The 18725-nt window shown below is 33.4% G+C and overlaps 1 protein-coding gene across 25 annotated transcripts in view; it reads left to right on the forward strand.

The window, feature by feature from the left end:
- Window positions 1-18725, forward strand: part of LOC108021916 (zinc transporter 2) — a 183430-nt gene that overhangs the window by 20720 nt on the left and 143985 nt on the right. The window contains exon 9 of one of the 25 annotated variants that reach the window (XM_050889612.1): window positions 18317-18575. The exons of the other annotated variants lie outside the window; for them this stretch is intronic. Within the exon in view, the coding sequence (XP_050745569.1) occupies window positions 18317-18371 (55 nt within the window). The 3' untranslated portion in view covers window positions 18372-18575. Of the gene's footprint in view, window positions 1-18316; window positions 18576-18725 lie in introns of those variants that run through there. 25 annotated transcript variants of the gene reach the window in all.

An 18725-nucleotide genomic window follows, 5' to 3' on the forward strand; every position in this document is an offset into this window, starting at 1 on the left:
TTTTTTTAATATCTTAAAAAATTTCACATGGTGTTTATTTTTTCTTTTAACTGCAAGGGTATACAAACTTCGGCTTGCCGAAACGGCTTGCCGAAATGGTTTAAATAGAATGTATTAGGCTAGCATCAATCTTGAATGTTACTAGCAGAAAATGTTTTAAGTTATCAGCTGTGAAAGACTGTTTTTATTTGAACGAGGTGTCAAGGTAGGTAAGTTGCCTATTATTCTTAATAGTTAAAAGTGTCAAAATGTGTAAAACTAAAGAAAGGACTGCCGTTTTAAAATACCAGCTAATCAGAGGTGCTTGTAACTTGTGTTTGTGACCTTGATATTGTATTTATTGATTGTGGTTCTCAAATAATAGTGTCTAAGCTCTAACCTAAAAAAAAAAACAAAATTGTTGAGTTAACTTTTATTATTATTAAATAGAGCTACAAAGTAAGTCCAGCTCTTTCAACCTCTGAACCTTTTCTATTTTGTAGAATATTAAATTTTCATTAAGCTCAGTTAGTATAAATGTGCACTCCTGCGCACTTTCTCTAAAATTTGGATTTTAAGACCTCTACCTAATACTGTATATTTCGCACTATTTTATCTTAAAAAAATACAGTATGCAATTTTCTTTGTTATCAAATAATAAAATAATATAGTATATATATAATAATTATTATAAGATATCATTTCGCTTACAAAACGTTGATATAAATGTTTTTAGTATTTTTGTTAAGATTTATATTGGTTAATAAAATAAAATTTATTTTAAAAAATGCAAAATACATTATTAGTTAATTCTTATGCTTATGGCTTTGTTGACAGTGGATCATATGGCAATCATATTTAAGTTTTGGGTCCAGAAGAACAAATAAATTTTTAACTAAATACATACGGTCGAGTGGAGTTTATAACTAATAAGTAAAAAAGTAACATCATCATCATATGTTAGTATACGAAATTGTGTTATTAAAGAGGGAAGATCGTTAATAAGCAAAGTAAAAAGCTCTACTCCAGATGTCAGGTAGATTAATTTTGAATCAGCGTTCTTGAATATAACCTCAGAGGGTCCTACCAAACAACTTGAAATCCAAGTTAATAGATTGCCTGGAAAACCAAGCTGATCTATTTTGAATAAAAAAAGATAGTGGTTGACAGTTTCAAAGGCCTTACTAAAATCTGTATATATAACGTAAGTCTGCATATTTGTCTTTAATCCATGTATTATAATGAATGTCAATTCAAGAAGGTTGGTGGTGGTCGATCTTCGCTTAAGAAAACCATGCTGACATGGTAATATATGCGAGAAACATATTGTAAATGTTGCAAATGAAAAGTGATAATACGTCCAAATGCTTTGGGAATTGCCGAGAATTTAAAAATATAATTTTTGGCATCCGCCTTCGCACCCTTTTTATGAAGTGGAATAATAAAAAAATATTTACAGATAGTTGGAAAAATTGATGATAAAATAGAGATAGAGAATAAGTTGCTGTTGTTGTTGCTAAATCTCTTAGGAGAGAACTTTCGATAGCTATAGGGGTAAAAAGGCAAATTTGGCCTTGATATTGATATATTGATATGAATGAAAAAAGTGATATGCGCAAATTGAGGAGACAGTATAAATCAGGTAATACTCCTTTCTTTTTATCTTTGTGATAAATGAGCTGAGTTTTTGGTAAGAACTAGAATGGCCAAATTATTTATATTTAGAATGGTAAATTCGAGCGCAAACGATGCACACTGAACAGAAGGAATTGTGAATGCCGCAGCTGATAAAGCGCGACAAAAAAGAAGGGTTAAACGATCCATGAAATGCGACTCTTAATTTATTCGAAGAGCTTTCTGGTCGCAGATAAGGGATAAAATAATGCGGCTCGTTGCTTACCTCTGTAGTCTTTAGTTGACCCAAAGCTGAATACTACTTTTTTTAATTGACTTGGGACTCCTAACGCTTCTTTTTCTAAACACGAAAAAAAATGATTGAACTTTTCGTTATTGGATAGGGATTTGTCGTTGCAAACCAAGCTATTAAAAAAACCTATAAAATTTCTTGATCACAAACTTTGGCCTCAATTCTAATTATATTGTTTTTATTCCGCTCAAACTGTTCCAGCAATTCGTTTGTGTCCCTCCCTCAGCGAATGAGTTCTAGCAATAAATTTTCATTTACATATTTTTTCTAGATTTTTCCAACAAGTAAATGCAAATGCAATGGCGCTGGAAGTAACAGAATTCTTGCACTGAAATAATCGCTCGAGCGCGATATGCGATAGAAACAAAAAAAAGTAAAGCATGTTGTTAGTAACATATATTTCTTATAACTTTTTTCGTCTTTTATAACTATAAAATTTTCGTCTTGTCGAAGTTAACTTCCTTTTTTTTTTTATTATAATTTGTCCTCAGATATAAGCGACTTTTTCGGTTTCTGTTTTAGTGTTATTCTGGTAACTAAAAGCCGTAATGATAATTTTTAGCATTTCGAAAGAACCTGTTGGTTTAAAATATTTTCTTGTTGTAAGATGCTGACCTATGCAAAGTTCGGTGAGTGGGCAGCGAAGTCACCTTTTGGTGCTCGCATACCCCCCTTTTGACCATTTTTTTTTTCTGTGTATCCCTTCTTTATGGCTGACTCTTGCTTAGGCCTGACCTCTAATCCTTTTGCCTAGCGGTCTAGATTTTGTATAATTTGATCTTTGTTTTTGTATCCTTATAAATGTCTGATACCCATTTTCTCACAGAAAACTTTCAAAAATACGGCACGTAATTTGATTTGTAATTGGTTTAAGATTTTTCGCTTGCTCTTGTCTTTCCACTTTCTAAGAGCCCCTGTAAAGGCATGTGGTGCTAAGCGGCCTTATAAAGGCCACGCTCTTACTGTCCACTCCGTGGCTCCTGTTTGAATCCTTTATCTTCTGCCCACGGTTTTTGACCGTCTACGTTTTGTACGTCTTGCTGGTCCAAAGTTCATGGCCGGTTCAAAGGCTGATTTTGCACGTGACACTATTGCTTACTCTTCGAGTCATCACTCTCTCTTGTTACGTACGCCCTCCATCTAGAAAGATTCAACGACGAATTCTAAGTCGGAATGAAGGATGCATTTGACTAGCCAGACTCAGGCTAGTAAAGGCAGAAGAAATTACATTTCGGCAGCTTACAACGGCCACGATCGACCTACTGGTAACCATATAGTGCAAAAGCCAGACGTTAATTCCAAAGATATCGGATACCGATAAATAGTAACCCCAGGTGGGAACACCTAGCTTATCCGATCTAAACTAAGTAAAAGCTCTACTAGGCTATAAAAGACCTTAGGCCATTACAAAAAAGGGGGGAATCCATTCTAGTGTCTTGCTGACGGAAGCCGCCGGCTTCGAGGAAAGGCGAATTTTCCAGGGGCAGCCGTCTATGGAGTTCTCTCTCATCAGGATCAGCCACCAGGTTCCAGCAGCCCTTGAGATGGAGACCAATAGCTCAAAAGATTTTCATGTGTTGGACTATCGCCACCATTATAACCAAAGAAGGAGGGAAGATCAACCACACGGACGACATTCGACATACTTACTGCTTGTGGACGCAGTACTCGAAGTACTTTTTTGAAGAATGCTGTTGGTCACTAAGACTCTGATGAGATGGCTTCTACAGCTGAACAATCTTCAGGAGCATGAGTATCACGAGAACTGCGTCCACAAATATCCCCATATGTCGGAAAATAGATAGAAAACGTGGGGTCTGGTACTGTTTGCATATTAATGGCCCCGTCCCCATGCACCGCACTCATTTGCATATGCGGGATCTGAGACAATTACCATAATCCATAAATAAACTAATTTTAATGGGTTGCAAGGTCAAAAAAAAGTCACGATCATGTCCAAAAAAAATATACGTGATTGCCCCCTTCGCCTCCACATTACCATGTGACAAAAAGATCGCACACCCAAAGAATCCGAAGGTTGTTATCTCAGAGAAACATTACCGATCATTTTGGGGAATAATGTTTTCTGCAAGACAAGTTTAGAAATCAAAAGCACCCCAATAAAATAAATTTCACAAGTTAATGACTCTCAAAAGTGGGATATATTTTGAAACCCATATTTTCGTTTCCGCCCCTGAACGTTTTACTGGTAAATTGCCAAAGATTCTCTCCTTTCCACAAAAGGGTTATAAAGATATCAGCCAGAGCCAGAGACCCGAACATGGGTTCTTGACTATTAACTGACTGCAATAAACGGGACACACTGGGTTTTTGTTTTTAGAAGGTATTGAAAGTGCTGACCGCTTATCTGTCCTTTAAATTGCTCGATGAATTGGTTAATTTCCTCATGATATTTTATTTTATTAATCTTGTTTTCTTGTAGCAATTTATACATCTAGCGTCAACTTTAAAATGATGTATATAAAAATAGTTTCTTGTTATGGTGCTACATTTAAAATACCTCACTCTTAAGATGTGTTTGACAATATGGAAACCGGTTTCCTTTAAACCTGTTTAATGACGGACAGCCCACTTCCTCGATATTAATAAACCGACGATTCCCAAAAAAAATTCTCTAAAAATCGTTTCTCTTGAGCACCCTTGCAAATAATCAGTTCTCCGTTTGTAATTGTCCTCCAAAATTTTCGAGTTTGTAAAAAACTATTTTCTCCATCGGTACAACAAATTTTGTTATGTTTATTGGTTAACCAAATTGCAGTCTTTCTGGATTTTGAGTTAGCAAAGTAAAATCATATGGTGGTTCTGATTCTTACTAAAATCGACATTCAGATTATCATATGAATATGAGTCAGAATTCAAGTGAACTTTCAAGTTAGATAAATTATTTGTGATAAGTTCTCCATTTAGTGTAAATCCAATTATGGAAAATCGTGGTTAGCTGACATATTCACATTCCAGCTGTGTTGGTTGCCATGCTACAATTCTAGGTTAACATATTAATTCCAACTCCGGAATTTGATTGGTAGGTTTACACCACTTTTAATAATATCGTACATCTTAATTTTTGCAATACCACTCGGAGTTACATGGCGGATTTTCCAGGTTATATTTGTCATTTCCACTTTCAGAAGTATCTCCGAAGTCAATCCTGGAAGTGTCGCCGTAGACACTTCAAGAAGTGTCGTAGAAGTGACTCCGAGAAGTGCCGCCGAAGTGGCACATTTCTGGACTTCTGCGATCCTAATGCGATATCGCGGACGATAGTTTTCATCTTCTAGAAGTCACATAGAAGTGTCTTCCGCGATAGAAAATGCTTGCAGGGCTGTTTGACCCAGTAAGAACGTCATCGACATAAAAATCCTCCAGCAGAATTTTAGAAGCGTTAGGGTATTCATCTGGATAAACCACAGCGAGTGAACATGATGTTCCGTAAGTTACAGTGCACAGTTGGAAATGCTTGATCGGATCGGATGGATCCTTTCTCCAAACCATTTTTTAGTAGTCTCTGCCCTTCTTTAAGCCATATTTGTCGGAATATTTTTAAAAGTAGGCACACAGCAAAAAAAATAACTTAGGATACTAGGCCCTGTGTCATTTAACACCTTACCATTAGCGTCGCGAAAAGATCTATCAAAAGCCACTCGCAGTTTGCTGTCGAGCAACCAGGGATTTCTCAGTGGGAAAGAAAGAATTGATTTCCAGTAGCGATGTCCTCTGGCGGATATACCCCCGCTTAAAGTATACCTTCTGTGTCCGAAGCTGTTTTTTTTTCTTTTTTTTGGGTTTAAAGCCTTGAAAGTCAACTTGGATCTGTGCAAGCTTGCCGAAGTCTGGGACTCCCCGCTTCCACGCCGTTACTGCTGCTAGGTAGGGGAAATTCTCTTAGGGTTCTTTAGGACTGTGTCCTATTGGAATATATCAGCCTTTCTGCGATGCGCAGTTTCTTGAGTACTATTGTGGCCATGTTGCATACAGCAGACCAATTTACTTCTGATTTAAGCATAATCTCAGTTGCCTTAAGTATAAGTCCACATGTCCATGCTTCCGTCCCAGCCATCTCTCCATTTTCCTTTGCTACTGTTTACTTATCTCCCTTGCCACTTAGCAATGTTAAGTTCTCTGCACATTTTCCGAGGGGGCTCAGTAGTTATGAGTCCTGTGATGGCTACAAAGTAAATCGGTATGACTCCCGATATTACAAACGCCGCGTCTTGGCTTGCCGTGCGGAACGCACAGCAGTGTGGCGGATTAGGTGCCTCCGTACGTCGCACTTATTCCTACCAATGCAGATTCCACATCGAACTGTGCTTGGACCGCACATAGTACGGTGATCTCGTGGATGTCAACCGAACGATTATCGGATATGAGAGACTTGATATGCATCGATCCTGTGTCCAAAAGAAGAAGACGTTTTTAACATAAGCCATTTCAATTAAATGTGTTGATTTTGCAGTGCCTACCTATCTGGGCAAGATTCTTAATAGCCTGTGGATTTGGATGGAGATGAGGAAGGGTATGATTGTCTTATCCGTTAGTATGTTTAATCAAGCAAAAACGACTCTTAACGAGCTAAATATATATATATATATTATATATTTTTATATATATATATATATATATATATATATATATATATATATATATATATATATAAATATTTTTATTTATTTTTTTTTTATATATATATATATTTTTATATATATATATATATTTATATTGCACCCTCAACAAACATGAGTTCTGATATCAATTATTGTGACGCAAATGTAATATACGATCTACTAAATAAATACACTTTCTACATTTTTAACATTCGGCACACCCATATCCCCATATTACAATATCGCTTTCCATCTTAAATATCTCCATTTCCCTTTTGGTTCCTTAAGCTGGGTAACTGGTATCTCAAAATCGGGGCACTCAACTATTTTGCTTTTTTTTAAACGTTTTCGAATTTCCGTTTGGAAATGATTCTGCATGCACTATATTGAAATACACCCTGCTAAAACTGTTTAAATGAAAGACTCCCACATTTGTTCAGTTATTATTTCAAACTTATTTTATTTTATATAAGTTCTAGCTTACTTACTAAATGGACGCGTTGAAAGCTGATCAAAAGCACTTATCTTTATATCTATGCTATAACAATTTACAGGAGGTCAAGTACTCCTCAAGTGCTGAATGGAAACAAATATTTTGGCTTTCAGATTTGCATTTTTAGACTTAAATAATGTCTTATCAAAATATACAATTAAAATTAACGTGACCCAGTTACCTTTACATATACCATTATTATTTTTCCATTTTTGACACTTATTGAAGGTAGCTTCTTGCATAGAATGACAAATTCCAAATTGTAAACTAAATAGTTAAAATTTATGTATGCAACAATTATGTCATTCCTAGTTTTCGTTGGCATTGGAACTCTCCTAAATAGATTGGAAGGGTGTCGACCTAATATGGCGATTTTTAAATTCTAAAAAATTTGTTTATTATTTACAAAAATATCTTTAGCCGTTAATAAAATTTACGTAAGTATCCTGTTAATTTATCTTGTAGTACTAAAGTTTCTAATAATGCATCCTTTTTCCGAGCATTTTCTGTTTTTAATTTATTTATTTATTTATTTATTTGTACAATGTGGGCTTACTTATAAAAAGTAAGCTACAGTAGTGATGACAGCCATAGCTGCTGGGGCTTTCGGCTGGTTATCTATTCAGCTATTTCTTAGTACTTATATAGGGTTCAACACTTAACGATTAGATTACATCTAACAAATAACACTTAATTAGAAAACATAGAATTCTTAATCTTAAACTTGAAATTAGAAAGTATTTTTACATTTTGTTTTTTGTAGCCTTATAATTCATTTATAATGTTGGCCTTTTTTAGAAATGTAAGGAGGATAAGTAAGTTTTCAGGGCTAGGATTAGTTAGGAGAGGGATGAGATCGGAGTTTGGTGTTTTGGGTCTGATATTGTGGAAGGTTGGGCATTCATTCAATATATGCTTTATTGATATGTCCGTACAATTGCAAAATTTGCATTGGTTTGATGGCGGTTGCACAAATCTATTTGCATAGGTTAGTCTAGTGTGCTCAGACGTAACCGTATAAGCTTGGTTTGTTTAATTTTTGATAGATTATTAAAGAGGGGGTTTTTTGTGTAGTGGGCAATGTTAAGATGACTGACATTCGTTGTTTGATACCATGTGGATGTTTTATTAATCAGTTGTGGAGCAAAATTAAGCAGTGTTGATTTTAAATATCTATTCCTATCTAATTTATTTATGTTTGTTGAAGCTAATAGGTGGGAGATTGTAGCTGCTTTAGTAGCTTCATCGGCAATTTCGTTTCCAGCTATCCCTACATGGCTTGGTACCCAAAGAAGTTTAATTTTAGGGAAGTTGTTTATTAAAAGATTTCGAATTTTGGAGATAAGATAATAATAATTTATTTATATTTTATTTACCTTGGTTAAAATCTAAAAGTACACCCAGAAAAAAATCCTTTTAAAATATTACAAGTTCAAGACCAAACGGGGTAATAAAGTGCGTTAGCCTGTTTGTTGACAGTTCATGAACACTTGTTCATAAAATTCGTACGAGCCTTGATGTTGGTTTCCGAACGAATGGAGTCAGTTTAAGAACATTTTGGTACTAACTTTGGAGCCTTAAAATATAAAAAAGGAAGGTAGATGCTACTTTTTCTGGACTCCTACTAGACATCTATAATTAATTACAGTTATTTTCCCTTTTTACCTCTTAAAGTATTTTCGTTATTTTGGTGAAATTTGCTACTAGAAGTAATTATAATGCATGAACGCCGTTCGATATCTGAGAACCAATATTTTTTTTGGTAGAATTTGTTACCTACTACGTTTGATTTTCGTAAACAAACGTTTGAAGAGTGAGAACTAAAAGTGGACAACGGATTGTTCGCAAATCATGAAAAATATTCCTAATTTTTTTCGTTTTATTTTCATATCATGCAAACTTCTTTTCTATTTACAAGAGTGTTTTAATAACCATTCTTGGATTTATTTCTTTGTTAAAGAGTGTTTAAATACTCATTCTTCCATTTATTCAAAAATTCCGGTTTTAATTTTAGAATAAATTTCCATCTATTCAAAATTCCAAGTTTTCCTTGGAAATCGATTTAGCGTCGCTTCTGAACATTTGTGTTTACTTTTGTGCTCTACATTTTTGTCTTTTTTCAGTCATTTTGTGCAAGTGATTTGTATTCACTTATTTAGAAAACATAGCCTAATATTGTATTAGAAATTTTAAAAAGATCTCCCAGTTAACAGGTATGTGTTTATAGTTATTTTAATATTCCTATTAGATTTTTTTCGATCTTGTAGCTCTGTTAGGTATAAGTTACGCTCTCTAAACTTGCTAGAACGCTTTTACTCCCCCTCAATTTCTCCTGCTCTATTGTATAACTGTAATTTAATCTCCCTATAAACATGCTGAATATCTGGTAGACTTTTTCAGTGCGATTTCTGTAACTGTCTCTCTCTTGCTTGCTTTACATTGTATTTCTTGGTGCTTTCATTTGTTAGTTTTGCACAAGCCACTCTCAGTCGATAGAATATTTTTTTCTCTCGAGCTTTCTTTCGTTTGATTTAATTTGCGGTCTCGTGCTGTTATTTTTTTCGTGGCTTGTGCCAAATTAACTTTGAGGTATTTTTCAAATTTTGTTATTTTTGCTTTAAACTTATAATGGCTCTGGTCTGTTCTCTTGCGTCTTCAACTAAAGACCCTTTCTTTTTTTTTAGATGGCTTTATGAAACAGACTCTAGACTCTAGAACTATATCATATAGCTGTCATAGGAACGAACGGATAATTGGTGGAAAATAGTATGAAACAACTTATAGCGTTGGGGCTTTTTGACATATTGTCTTATAATATTGGGAATATAAATTTTTATATTTTTCGGATTCATTTTAATTATTGATTATATTTTATAACTGCAAGAGTATACAAACTTCGACTTGCCGAAGTTAACTTCCTTTCTTGTTACTTTAAAGATTATCCATCTTACATTTCACTGTCTTTTTTTTAATTTATTACAATGTTCATCTGGTTTTCCTGGTTCATGATGTTGATTGAGCTTTTTGGACTTTATACAGCTGTTACCCGTTTTTACTTTGATGGTTAAGACTTGGTATTGTAATTATCTGTACAGACCTGAACTGTTTCTGTATTGTAACTGTACTGTATCTGTACTGTATCTGCAGTGTATCTGTACTGTATCTGTACTATATCTGTACTGTATATAAACTGTATCTTTTTAGTTGGTTATTAACTGTTTCCAGCTATTCTAGTCTATTATTAAGAATTATCAAAGTTCTTGTCCACGACGTTCGATGTGAAGTAAAGACTTAGATGAATGAGAAAAAATCACTTCTTTTAAACATTGAGTCATAAGCATGTGACACACAAGAGAGACAGGAGATAAGCGACGACCCAAGACGCAAGACACTGATTAGATAATATATCTCAGGACCATCCCCTCTTTTCAAGGTCTAGTTTTAATTGCAGTCAGAGACATATTCTCTAGAAATCTTTTATATTTTTTTTTGTGTTATATTCATAGTAAAAAGAAAGAAATTGTAACTTTCACAGTGCAAAATATTCTATAAACTATAAAGATAATTTAAAAATTGCAAATTTGTTTATTGTGATTGAATCAAGTTGAAAAAATTTACCGGCCGGTGAAGTAGAAGTTACCCATCTTTAATATTGATGGTTGCCAAATCCGCCTCCTCCACAGCAAACAAAATATATGGGTTCCTTGAACCCATATTTAAGATATTTTCATCATTCTCTAGTTAATATCTTTCCTTATTTAAAGTGGCTTAAAATTGATTTGCACACTCGGGTCCCTAGCTAAAGCCACCACTGTAACAAATCTCGACTTTTCAAATGACTGTCCCAACCACCTGTAATGTCCATTCAATATTAAATTAACTTTTCTCTTCTAAGCAAGGAATACAATTTTGAAACTGATTCTGACCCCCCTTTTGAATGGCATCTTTCTTATTTATTTTCGATTCACTGTACTGTTAAATTTTGTCTTTAAATTTTTGTTTTGACTTATAAATATATTCATCTGTAACATGATTTATATTTAAACCAATCTGATTGGTAAAAATAATTAACATAATTAAACTGCACCACTACAAGACGATTCAATTAGCACTGAATTGCTTAAGAAAAGTTTTCTATCATTCAAACGGCATTTAAATTTCCTTTCGATTAATGCCAACGTTTTTATAAAGTCAGTTCAAATTGTGAGTATATTAAACTTTTCGTTGTTAAAATACTTATGCTGACAATTGTTTTATCATTTAATGGGATTTTTGATAAGCCCATGATGATCACGGACTTGGTGGTCACTCATAGAACTAACTTTTAAGGTATCTGTACTGCATAATATATTTCCATCCCCATCTAATCACTGTTAAAAAATCACAAAAATACTTATGGTTATATTTTAGTTCTTTATAAATAATTTAGGAAAAATCATTAAGCAAACATACTTAAAAATAGTAACATATTGTTTTTTATCCTCGTAGCATAACATATATCGCATCAAATATTCCTAATAATTGTAGAAGATTTCTCTTTTCATGTCGACAACGTATTAACTATTATATTATTAAGAGTTCGCGTAATTTGCTAGTGAGATGATGATAACTAAAAAGGTAGATCAAAAATTAAAAATCCAATTCAAAACTTATATGTGCTTCAGCAGTGCCAGACCAATGAATTGTGAAAAACCAATTCAGATAATAATACCATAATTTAATTGTTTATGAACATTACTTATAAAACAAGAAAGGAAGTTCAATTCGGCAAGCCTAAGTTTGAATGCCCTTGCAGCTATAAAAAATTATCAACTTTAGTAACACCATGTGAAATTTTTAAGGACTGTCGCTGACTTCAGTGATATTAAAAAAAATTATTTCATTCTTTTTTTCAGACCATTTTTTTTGCTATCTATATGTTAGAGTAGTCCGATTTTTATTAAATTGAATTCGGAATTCTTAAAAATATATAAAATTATATTCCCAATATTATAAGATAATATGTCAAAAAGGCCAAAGCTATAATTTGTTTCATATTATTTTCCCACCAATTTCGCGATCGGTCCTATGACAGCTATATGATATATTCGTCCGATTTTGATAAAATTGAATTCGGGATTCAGAACTAATTAAAAAATGTTATTTCCAAGCGTAGGAGGTTATATGTTAAAAAACAACAAAAATATAATTTTTTTTAGTTTTTTCCTCGATAGTTCCTATGGGATGTAGTTGTCCGATCCGGCTGGTTGCGAATTTTATACTACCTACAATAAAAAGAACACTAGTTTTTATTATTTATATACATACTTTATGGGGTCGAAAACGTCTCCTTCACTGCTTTGCAATCCTAGGACTGAAATTATTATACCTTCTGCAAGGCTATAATAATTGCTTGCAGAGTATCGTGCCAAACCTTTTATAGGGTATGAAGATTTAATTTCTTTCGGCTTATGGTGACTTTAAATTGTTATTATTTTTTTCTTGAATAAAAAACTTGTTTTTACATGTTTGGCAATATTTTGCATTTATTTTTTCTATAATGTCTTTGAGCGCTTGTATACACAGTTCTTGGCATGTCGGAAATGCTGCATAATAATTTTATGTCCAGCTCCGTTCACATCAGAAAATTAATAATAACGACCCCATAAAGTGTATATATTCTTGATCAGCGTCACTAGACGAGTCGATCTAGCCATGTCCGTCTGTCCATCTGGCCGTCTGTCTGTCCGTTTCTACGCAAACTAGTCTCTCAGTTTTAAAGGTAACGGGCTGAAAATTTCGGTGTTTTTTAACATATAACCTTCTGAGCTTGGAAAGGACATTTTTTAATTAGTTCTGAATTTTGAATTAAATTTGATCAAATCGGATGACTATATCATATAGCTGCCACAGGAACAAACGGAAAATTAGTCGGAAAATAATATGAAAAAATTATATCCTCGGTGTTTTTTAACATACCTCCAACGCTTGTAAATAACATTTTTTAATTAGTTCTGAATTTCAAATTAAATTGTTTCAAAATCCGACGACTATATCATGTAGCTTTCATTGGAACGATCGGAAAATTGGTGCGAAAATAATATGAAACAAATTAGAGCTTCGGGCCTCTTTGACATTGGGAATATAATTTTTTATATTTTTAAGAATTTCGAATTCAATTTAATTTAATTCAACAAAAGTCGGACTACTCTAACATATAGATGTCAAAAAAAAATGGTCTGAAAAAAAGAATGAAATAATTTTTTTTTAATATCACTGAAGTCAGCAACAATCCTTAAAAATTTCACATGGTGTTAATAAAGTATATAAGTTCTTATAACTGCAAGGGTATACAAACTTCGGCTTGCTGAAGCTAACTTCCTATCTTGTTTGTTTTCATCCAACTCATAACGACAAGAGCAAGTATTTTTTTGTCAATATTTGTGAGCTAGAAAATAAATAACTTCATTTGTACAATTTTAGCCCAGAATTAACGTAGACTTCTTTTAAGTGTACATATACAATTTTATTATTTTATTTTCCTTTTTTAAGCTTTCTTGAAGAACAAAATTTATTATTTTCACAGCTGAATATACCCTTAATGTGTATTTCCTAGTTTTTAGCCTTATTCTAAATTTTAGAAACTTAAAAAATATTGGTTTACACCAAGGGCGGTAGTATTTAACGTACACCATTCGTACTACATCGAAATGATCTATAGAACCAAAAACACGTTTATATCACCTTAAAATAACTTTATATCATCTCAAACCAACCTTTTATAAACTCAAACCAAGAATCAACTCCAAATCATTTTAAAGCAACCTCTATAACAACTAAAACCGAGAAATAACTCCATATCACCTCAAAACAAAACGTACCTCATCAATCAGATCTATAGTATCAAAACAAATTTTTATATCTGCTTAAAACAATTTCATATCGCCTTAAACCACCCCGCCTATCACCTCAAACCAACCACGTATTAACTAAACCTCTTATCAACTTAAACAACTACTAAATAAAACAGATCTATAGCTCCGAAAACACCTTAATATCACATTAAAACAGTATTGTATCACATTACAACAATCCCCTATCAAACCAACCTATATATCAACAGACGCAACTTCATTACACCTCAAAACAACCTCCGTACTACATCAAACAAATCTATAGAAACAAACAAATATACACGTTTTTATCAGCTTAAAGTAACCTAATATCACCTCAAACAAACCTATTAATTATTTCATACCAAAAATCAACTCCAAATCACCTTAAACCAACCTCTATATCAACAAAGCCCGAGAAACAACATCATATCACTTCAAAACAACCACTATAACCTCAAACTGACCACTTATTATCTAATTTGCCAAAGATCGAAAAATTGCTGACCTCTATTAAGTTTATTTCACTAAAAGTTGATAAAATTTCTTCGCAGTTACAACTACCGCTCATTTGTTCTTCAAGACAGCTTGAAAATATACAATAAAAAAATAAAAACATTTTAAAACAAATGAAAGTAGTCTACGTTAGTTTCTATAAAATTTAAAAAAAATGATTTTTGAAAAACTATCTTTGCATTTACTATTAGTTGCTTAAAAAAATTAAGTTTAGAAGACAAAGAAAAAAATTAAAAAGTAGATTTTCACACAAAGTTGTTCTATTCAGTAAGAACTGAATGGGCTAACTATTGTATCATTCAATCGGCATTTAAATTACCATTCCATTTCTGCCGCAGTTTTCGTCAAAACACTTAAGTCGACTAGTTTTACCAATCTGATTGTTTAAAATAAAAATCATATTACAGATGAATATATTTATAAGTCAAAACAAAAATTTAAAAAGAAAATTTAACAGTACAGTGAATCGAAAATATAAAGGGGGAAGCCATTCAAAAGGGAGGTCAGTATCAGTTTCAAAATTGTGTTCCTTGCTTAGAAATGAAAAGTTAAATTAATATTGAATGGACATTGAAGGTAGCTGGGAGAGTCATTTAAGAAATCGAATCTGTTACAGTGGTGGCTGTAGCTAGGGGCACAAGTATGCAATAGAATTATAAACCACTTTAAATGAAGAAAGATATTAGCTAGAGAAGGATGGAAATATTCAGATTCAAGGAACCCATATATTTTGTGTGCTGTGGAGGAGGCGGATTTGGCAACCATCATAATTCATCTCCTTCACCGGCGTGGAATTATCGAGTTCCAAAACCATACCATTCTGATAGAAATTCTCTTAATATAGGATATAAATTCTTAAAATTATTAATATATGAAAAAATGTTTGGTGTAAACCAATATTTTTTAGGTTTTAAAATTGTAGAGTAGGCTACAAGGGTCTTATGTATATTTCCTAGCTTGTAGCCTTACTCTACAAATTTGAGAAAATAATTAATTTTGTTTTTCAAGACAGCTTGAAAATGTACAAATAAAAATGTATATTTACAATTAAAAAAAGTCTACGTTAGTTTCTATAAAATATAAGAAAAATTATTTCTGATAAATTCTTTTTGCAGTTACTATTTGTTTTACTTACCCAAAAATACAAAAAAAATTAAGTTTTGAAGACTCTTAAGTTTTGAAGACGTCGATTTTTACACAAAGTTGTTCTTTTCAGTTAGATCTGGGCTAAGAAAACTATTGTATCATCCAAACGGCATTTAAATTACCTTTTCATTTCTCCCACAGTTTACAAGAAGTAAGATCAAATTATGAGTATTATAAACTTTTGTTTCGGCGGGGAATCGGCGAGTTTCAAAACCATCCCAATCTGATATAAATGCTCTCAATATAAGATTAAATATTTGATAATTTTTTTTAATTATATACTGATGACTGGTCTAAAAGTTTAGTTGTTCAGATAATCAATGTAAATACAGTCACTTCAACTTGATTCAAGCACAATAAAAAAAATTTAATTTCAATTTTAGAATAATCTTTATATATCTTAGAATATTTTCCACTACGAAAGTTACAATAATTTTCTGTGTACTTAACCAAATTTTAAAAATCAGTAGAATAAAACTACTTATACCAACATCCTTACAGGGCCGTTACACTGTTTGACAGCTACATTTTTAAAGAATAGAAGAAAAATAGTAGAAATATATAAATAAAAAAAGAGTACCCAGCTAGAAAATGATATAACCAGACCCCAACACGTTTACCACTTGAAAAAGAAATTCAATTTAAATATTAGACCTTTGTCTAAAGGTAATGTGGGATTGATCCAGCATTGTTTTAAAAAATGCAATATATATTTTTATAACCTTGCAGATTGTATAATGATTTAAGTGAGAAGTTTGCAACGCATCAGCGTCACAAGACGAGTCTAGCCATGTCTGTCTGTCCGTCCGTCCGTCCGTTTGTTTGTCCGTTTCTACGCAAACTAGTCAGCAAACTAGTTTTGAAGCTATCGGGCTGAAACTTTCCCAAAAGTCTTCTTTCTATTGCAGGTAGTTTATAAGTTGGATCCAGCCGGATCGGACGACTATATCTTATATCTCCCATAGGAACTATCGGGCCAAAAGTTTAAAAAAAAATTATATCTTCGGTGTTTTTTTAACATATAACCTTCTAAGCTAGGAAATAATATTTTTTAATTAGTTCTGAATATCGAATTAAATTTGATCAAAATCGGACGAATTTATCATATAGCTGCCATATGAACGATCGGAAAATTAGTGGTAAAACAATATGAAAAAATTATATCTTCGGTGTTTTTTAACATATAACCTTCTAAGCTTGGAAGTAACATTTTTCCGACTTCGGCCTGCCGAAGTTAACTTCCTTTCTTGTTTTTTTTATTATATTTGCTTTATTTATTGAATCTTTTCTTTTACGAGACTAAAAATAAGTATATGAAAACTTAGGAATATAACTTAATTAACAGTCATGTAATGGGCCCTAATAATTCTTGCTGTTCTGGCAGAACGTTTCGATGCAGACGAGTTTTGTTCGAAACCCGTGTTAGGGCACCATGGTGCCCCAGTGAGGTACGACTTAAGTAGCTTATGAGTGTTTTCTGGCAGTAATTTTATGATTTTATTCATGAGGCCTTCAAGCCACACTCGGTCGAAAGCCTGAGGGACGTCGAGGAATATCGAACTACAATATTCCCGAGGTTCGAAGGCTGTACGAATTTCTGATGTTATCCGGTTTACTTTCTCGATGGTTCCGTGACTTTCTCGAATCCCGAATTGATGTGCCGGGATTAAGTTTTGTTCTTCGGTATAATTATAACCACAGACTTTTTTCTTTTTTTGCTACGCACAATAGTCAATGTTGAGATTTTGGCTGCTGACACGAGTTCTGACTCCAGGGCATCAGCAAAATGTTTAATTGTGATGTGAGCTCAATGTGGGAACCTAGGTACTTTTTGGACTTTAGCCAGTTAGTTCTATGCGAGGTTAGCCTGAAGAGGTGCTGGATTAATAATAATAGTAATTGCATTATACAGTTGACTTCCTTTAAGGGTCACGCGTCTTGATCCCCAGTTCGTACCTTTGGAGTTGTAATCTCCTCCTCGATCTTTGAGTGAATTGTAGAAGTCCATGAATTGCTCTTCAGTTATTCTAAAATAGAAAACGGCTTTAGTGATACTGCCGTTGCCTGCTTGTACTTTTATAGACGCAAATAATTTGTTGCAAACCTTCGATTAAAGTGGTGATTAATGCGTTCCCTAATTAAGATTCCGGTTACTCCGTACCGTCCGGATGATCTGTGCAATATGAAGTATACCCCCTTATTTGAAAGTTGTATTTACTTGTGAGATGCGTTTCTGCCAGCAGTATTATATCTATTTGGTTTTCATTAAGGGGTTGAGTTATTTCAAGTGGCATTGGCATTCCACATAGATATTCGTAGGCAAGTCATTGAATATTTAGATGTGAGCAAATTTATTAAAATGTTGTAATTTCCATTAACGTTTTGCATCGTTGTTTTCATAAAGGACATAAATTCCATCATACCCTATTGTAAAGTCAGCATCATGGTTTCGATGCTTGCTGAGCTTTTATTATAGCTTTTATTTGAGAGCATTGAGCCTGTGGAATCCCCTTCTGATTGCCAAGACCTGATTTTGGGTACTGGCATATGAAACTCCCCCTTTTGTGTTTAGGGGCCCAAATGAAGATCCGGCTGCTTTCGCAAAGAAAACATCAGGTGTTGTTTGAGATTGCACGTAGGCATTTTGTGCATTGAAGCCGATTCTTCAGCTCTTTATAGACTGCGCAGCCTCGGTAGTTTGCGGTATGGTTTTCTCCACAGTTAGCGCATTTCTTCGACTTTGTATCTTTTTTGCTTACAGGGCACGGTTCGGAGTTGTGGAAGCCTCCAAAAGCTACCCAGACGCATCAAGGTAACAACGGGTAACAGCTGTATCAAGTCCAAAAATCTCAATCACAATCAATCCTTCCAATCGCATTCCGGAGTTGGAATTCATATGCTAACCCCAAATTAGGTAATGGTAGCCAAAACACCTGGAATGTGAAATGGTCGGAAATCTGCAAAAAAAACGCGATCCGCAATAACTGAATTTACACTTAATGGTGAACTCATCACAAATGATTGATTAAAATTGAAAAATCTCTTGAATGTCGATTTTAAAATAATAATAATAATAAGATTTCAATCTCCTTACTATAATCGAGAATAACATCCGAATTAAATTAAATTGAAGGCCCTTTTATTACGGTCGTTTAACGTTAAGAAAGTGT

The sequence above is a fragment of the Drosophila biarmipes genome, unplaced genomic scaffold (assembly GCF_025231255.1).
Source record: "Drosophila biarmipes strain raj3 unplaced genomic scaffold, RU_DBia_V1.1 ptg000004l, whole genome shotgun sequence".
Classification (NCBI taxonomy): Eukaryota; Metazoa; Arthropoda; class Insecta; order Diptera; family Drosophilidae; genus Drosophila; species Drosophila biarmipes.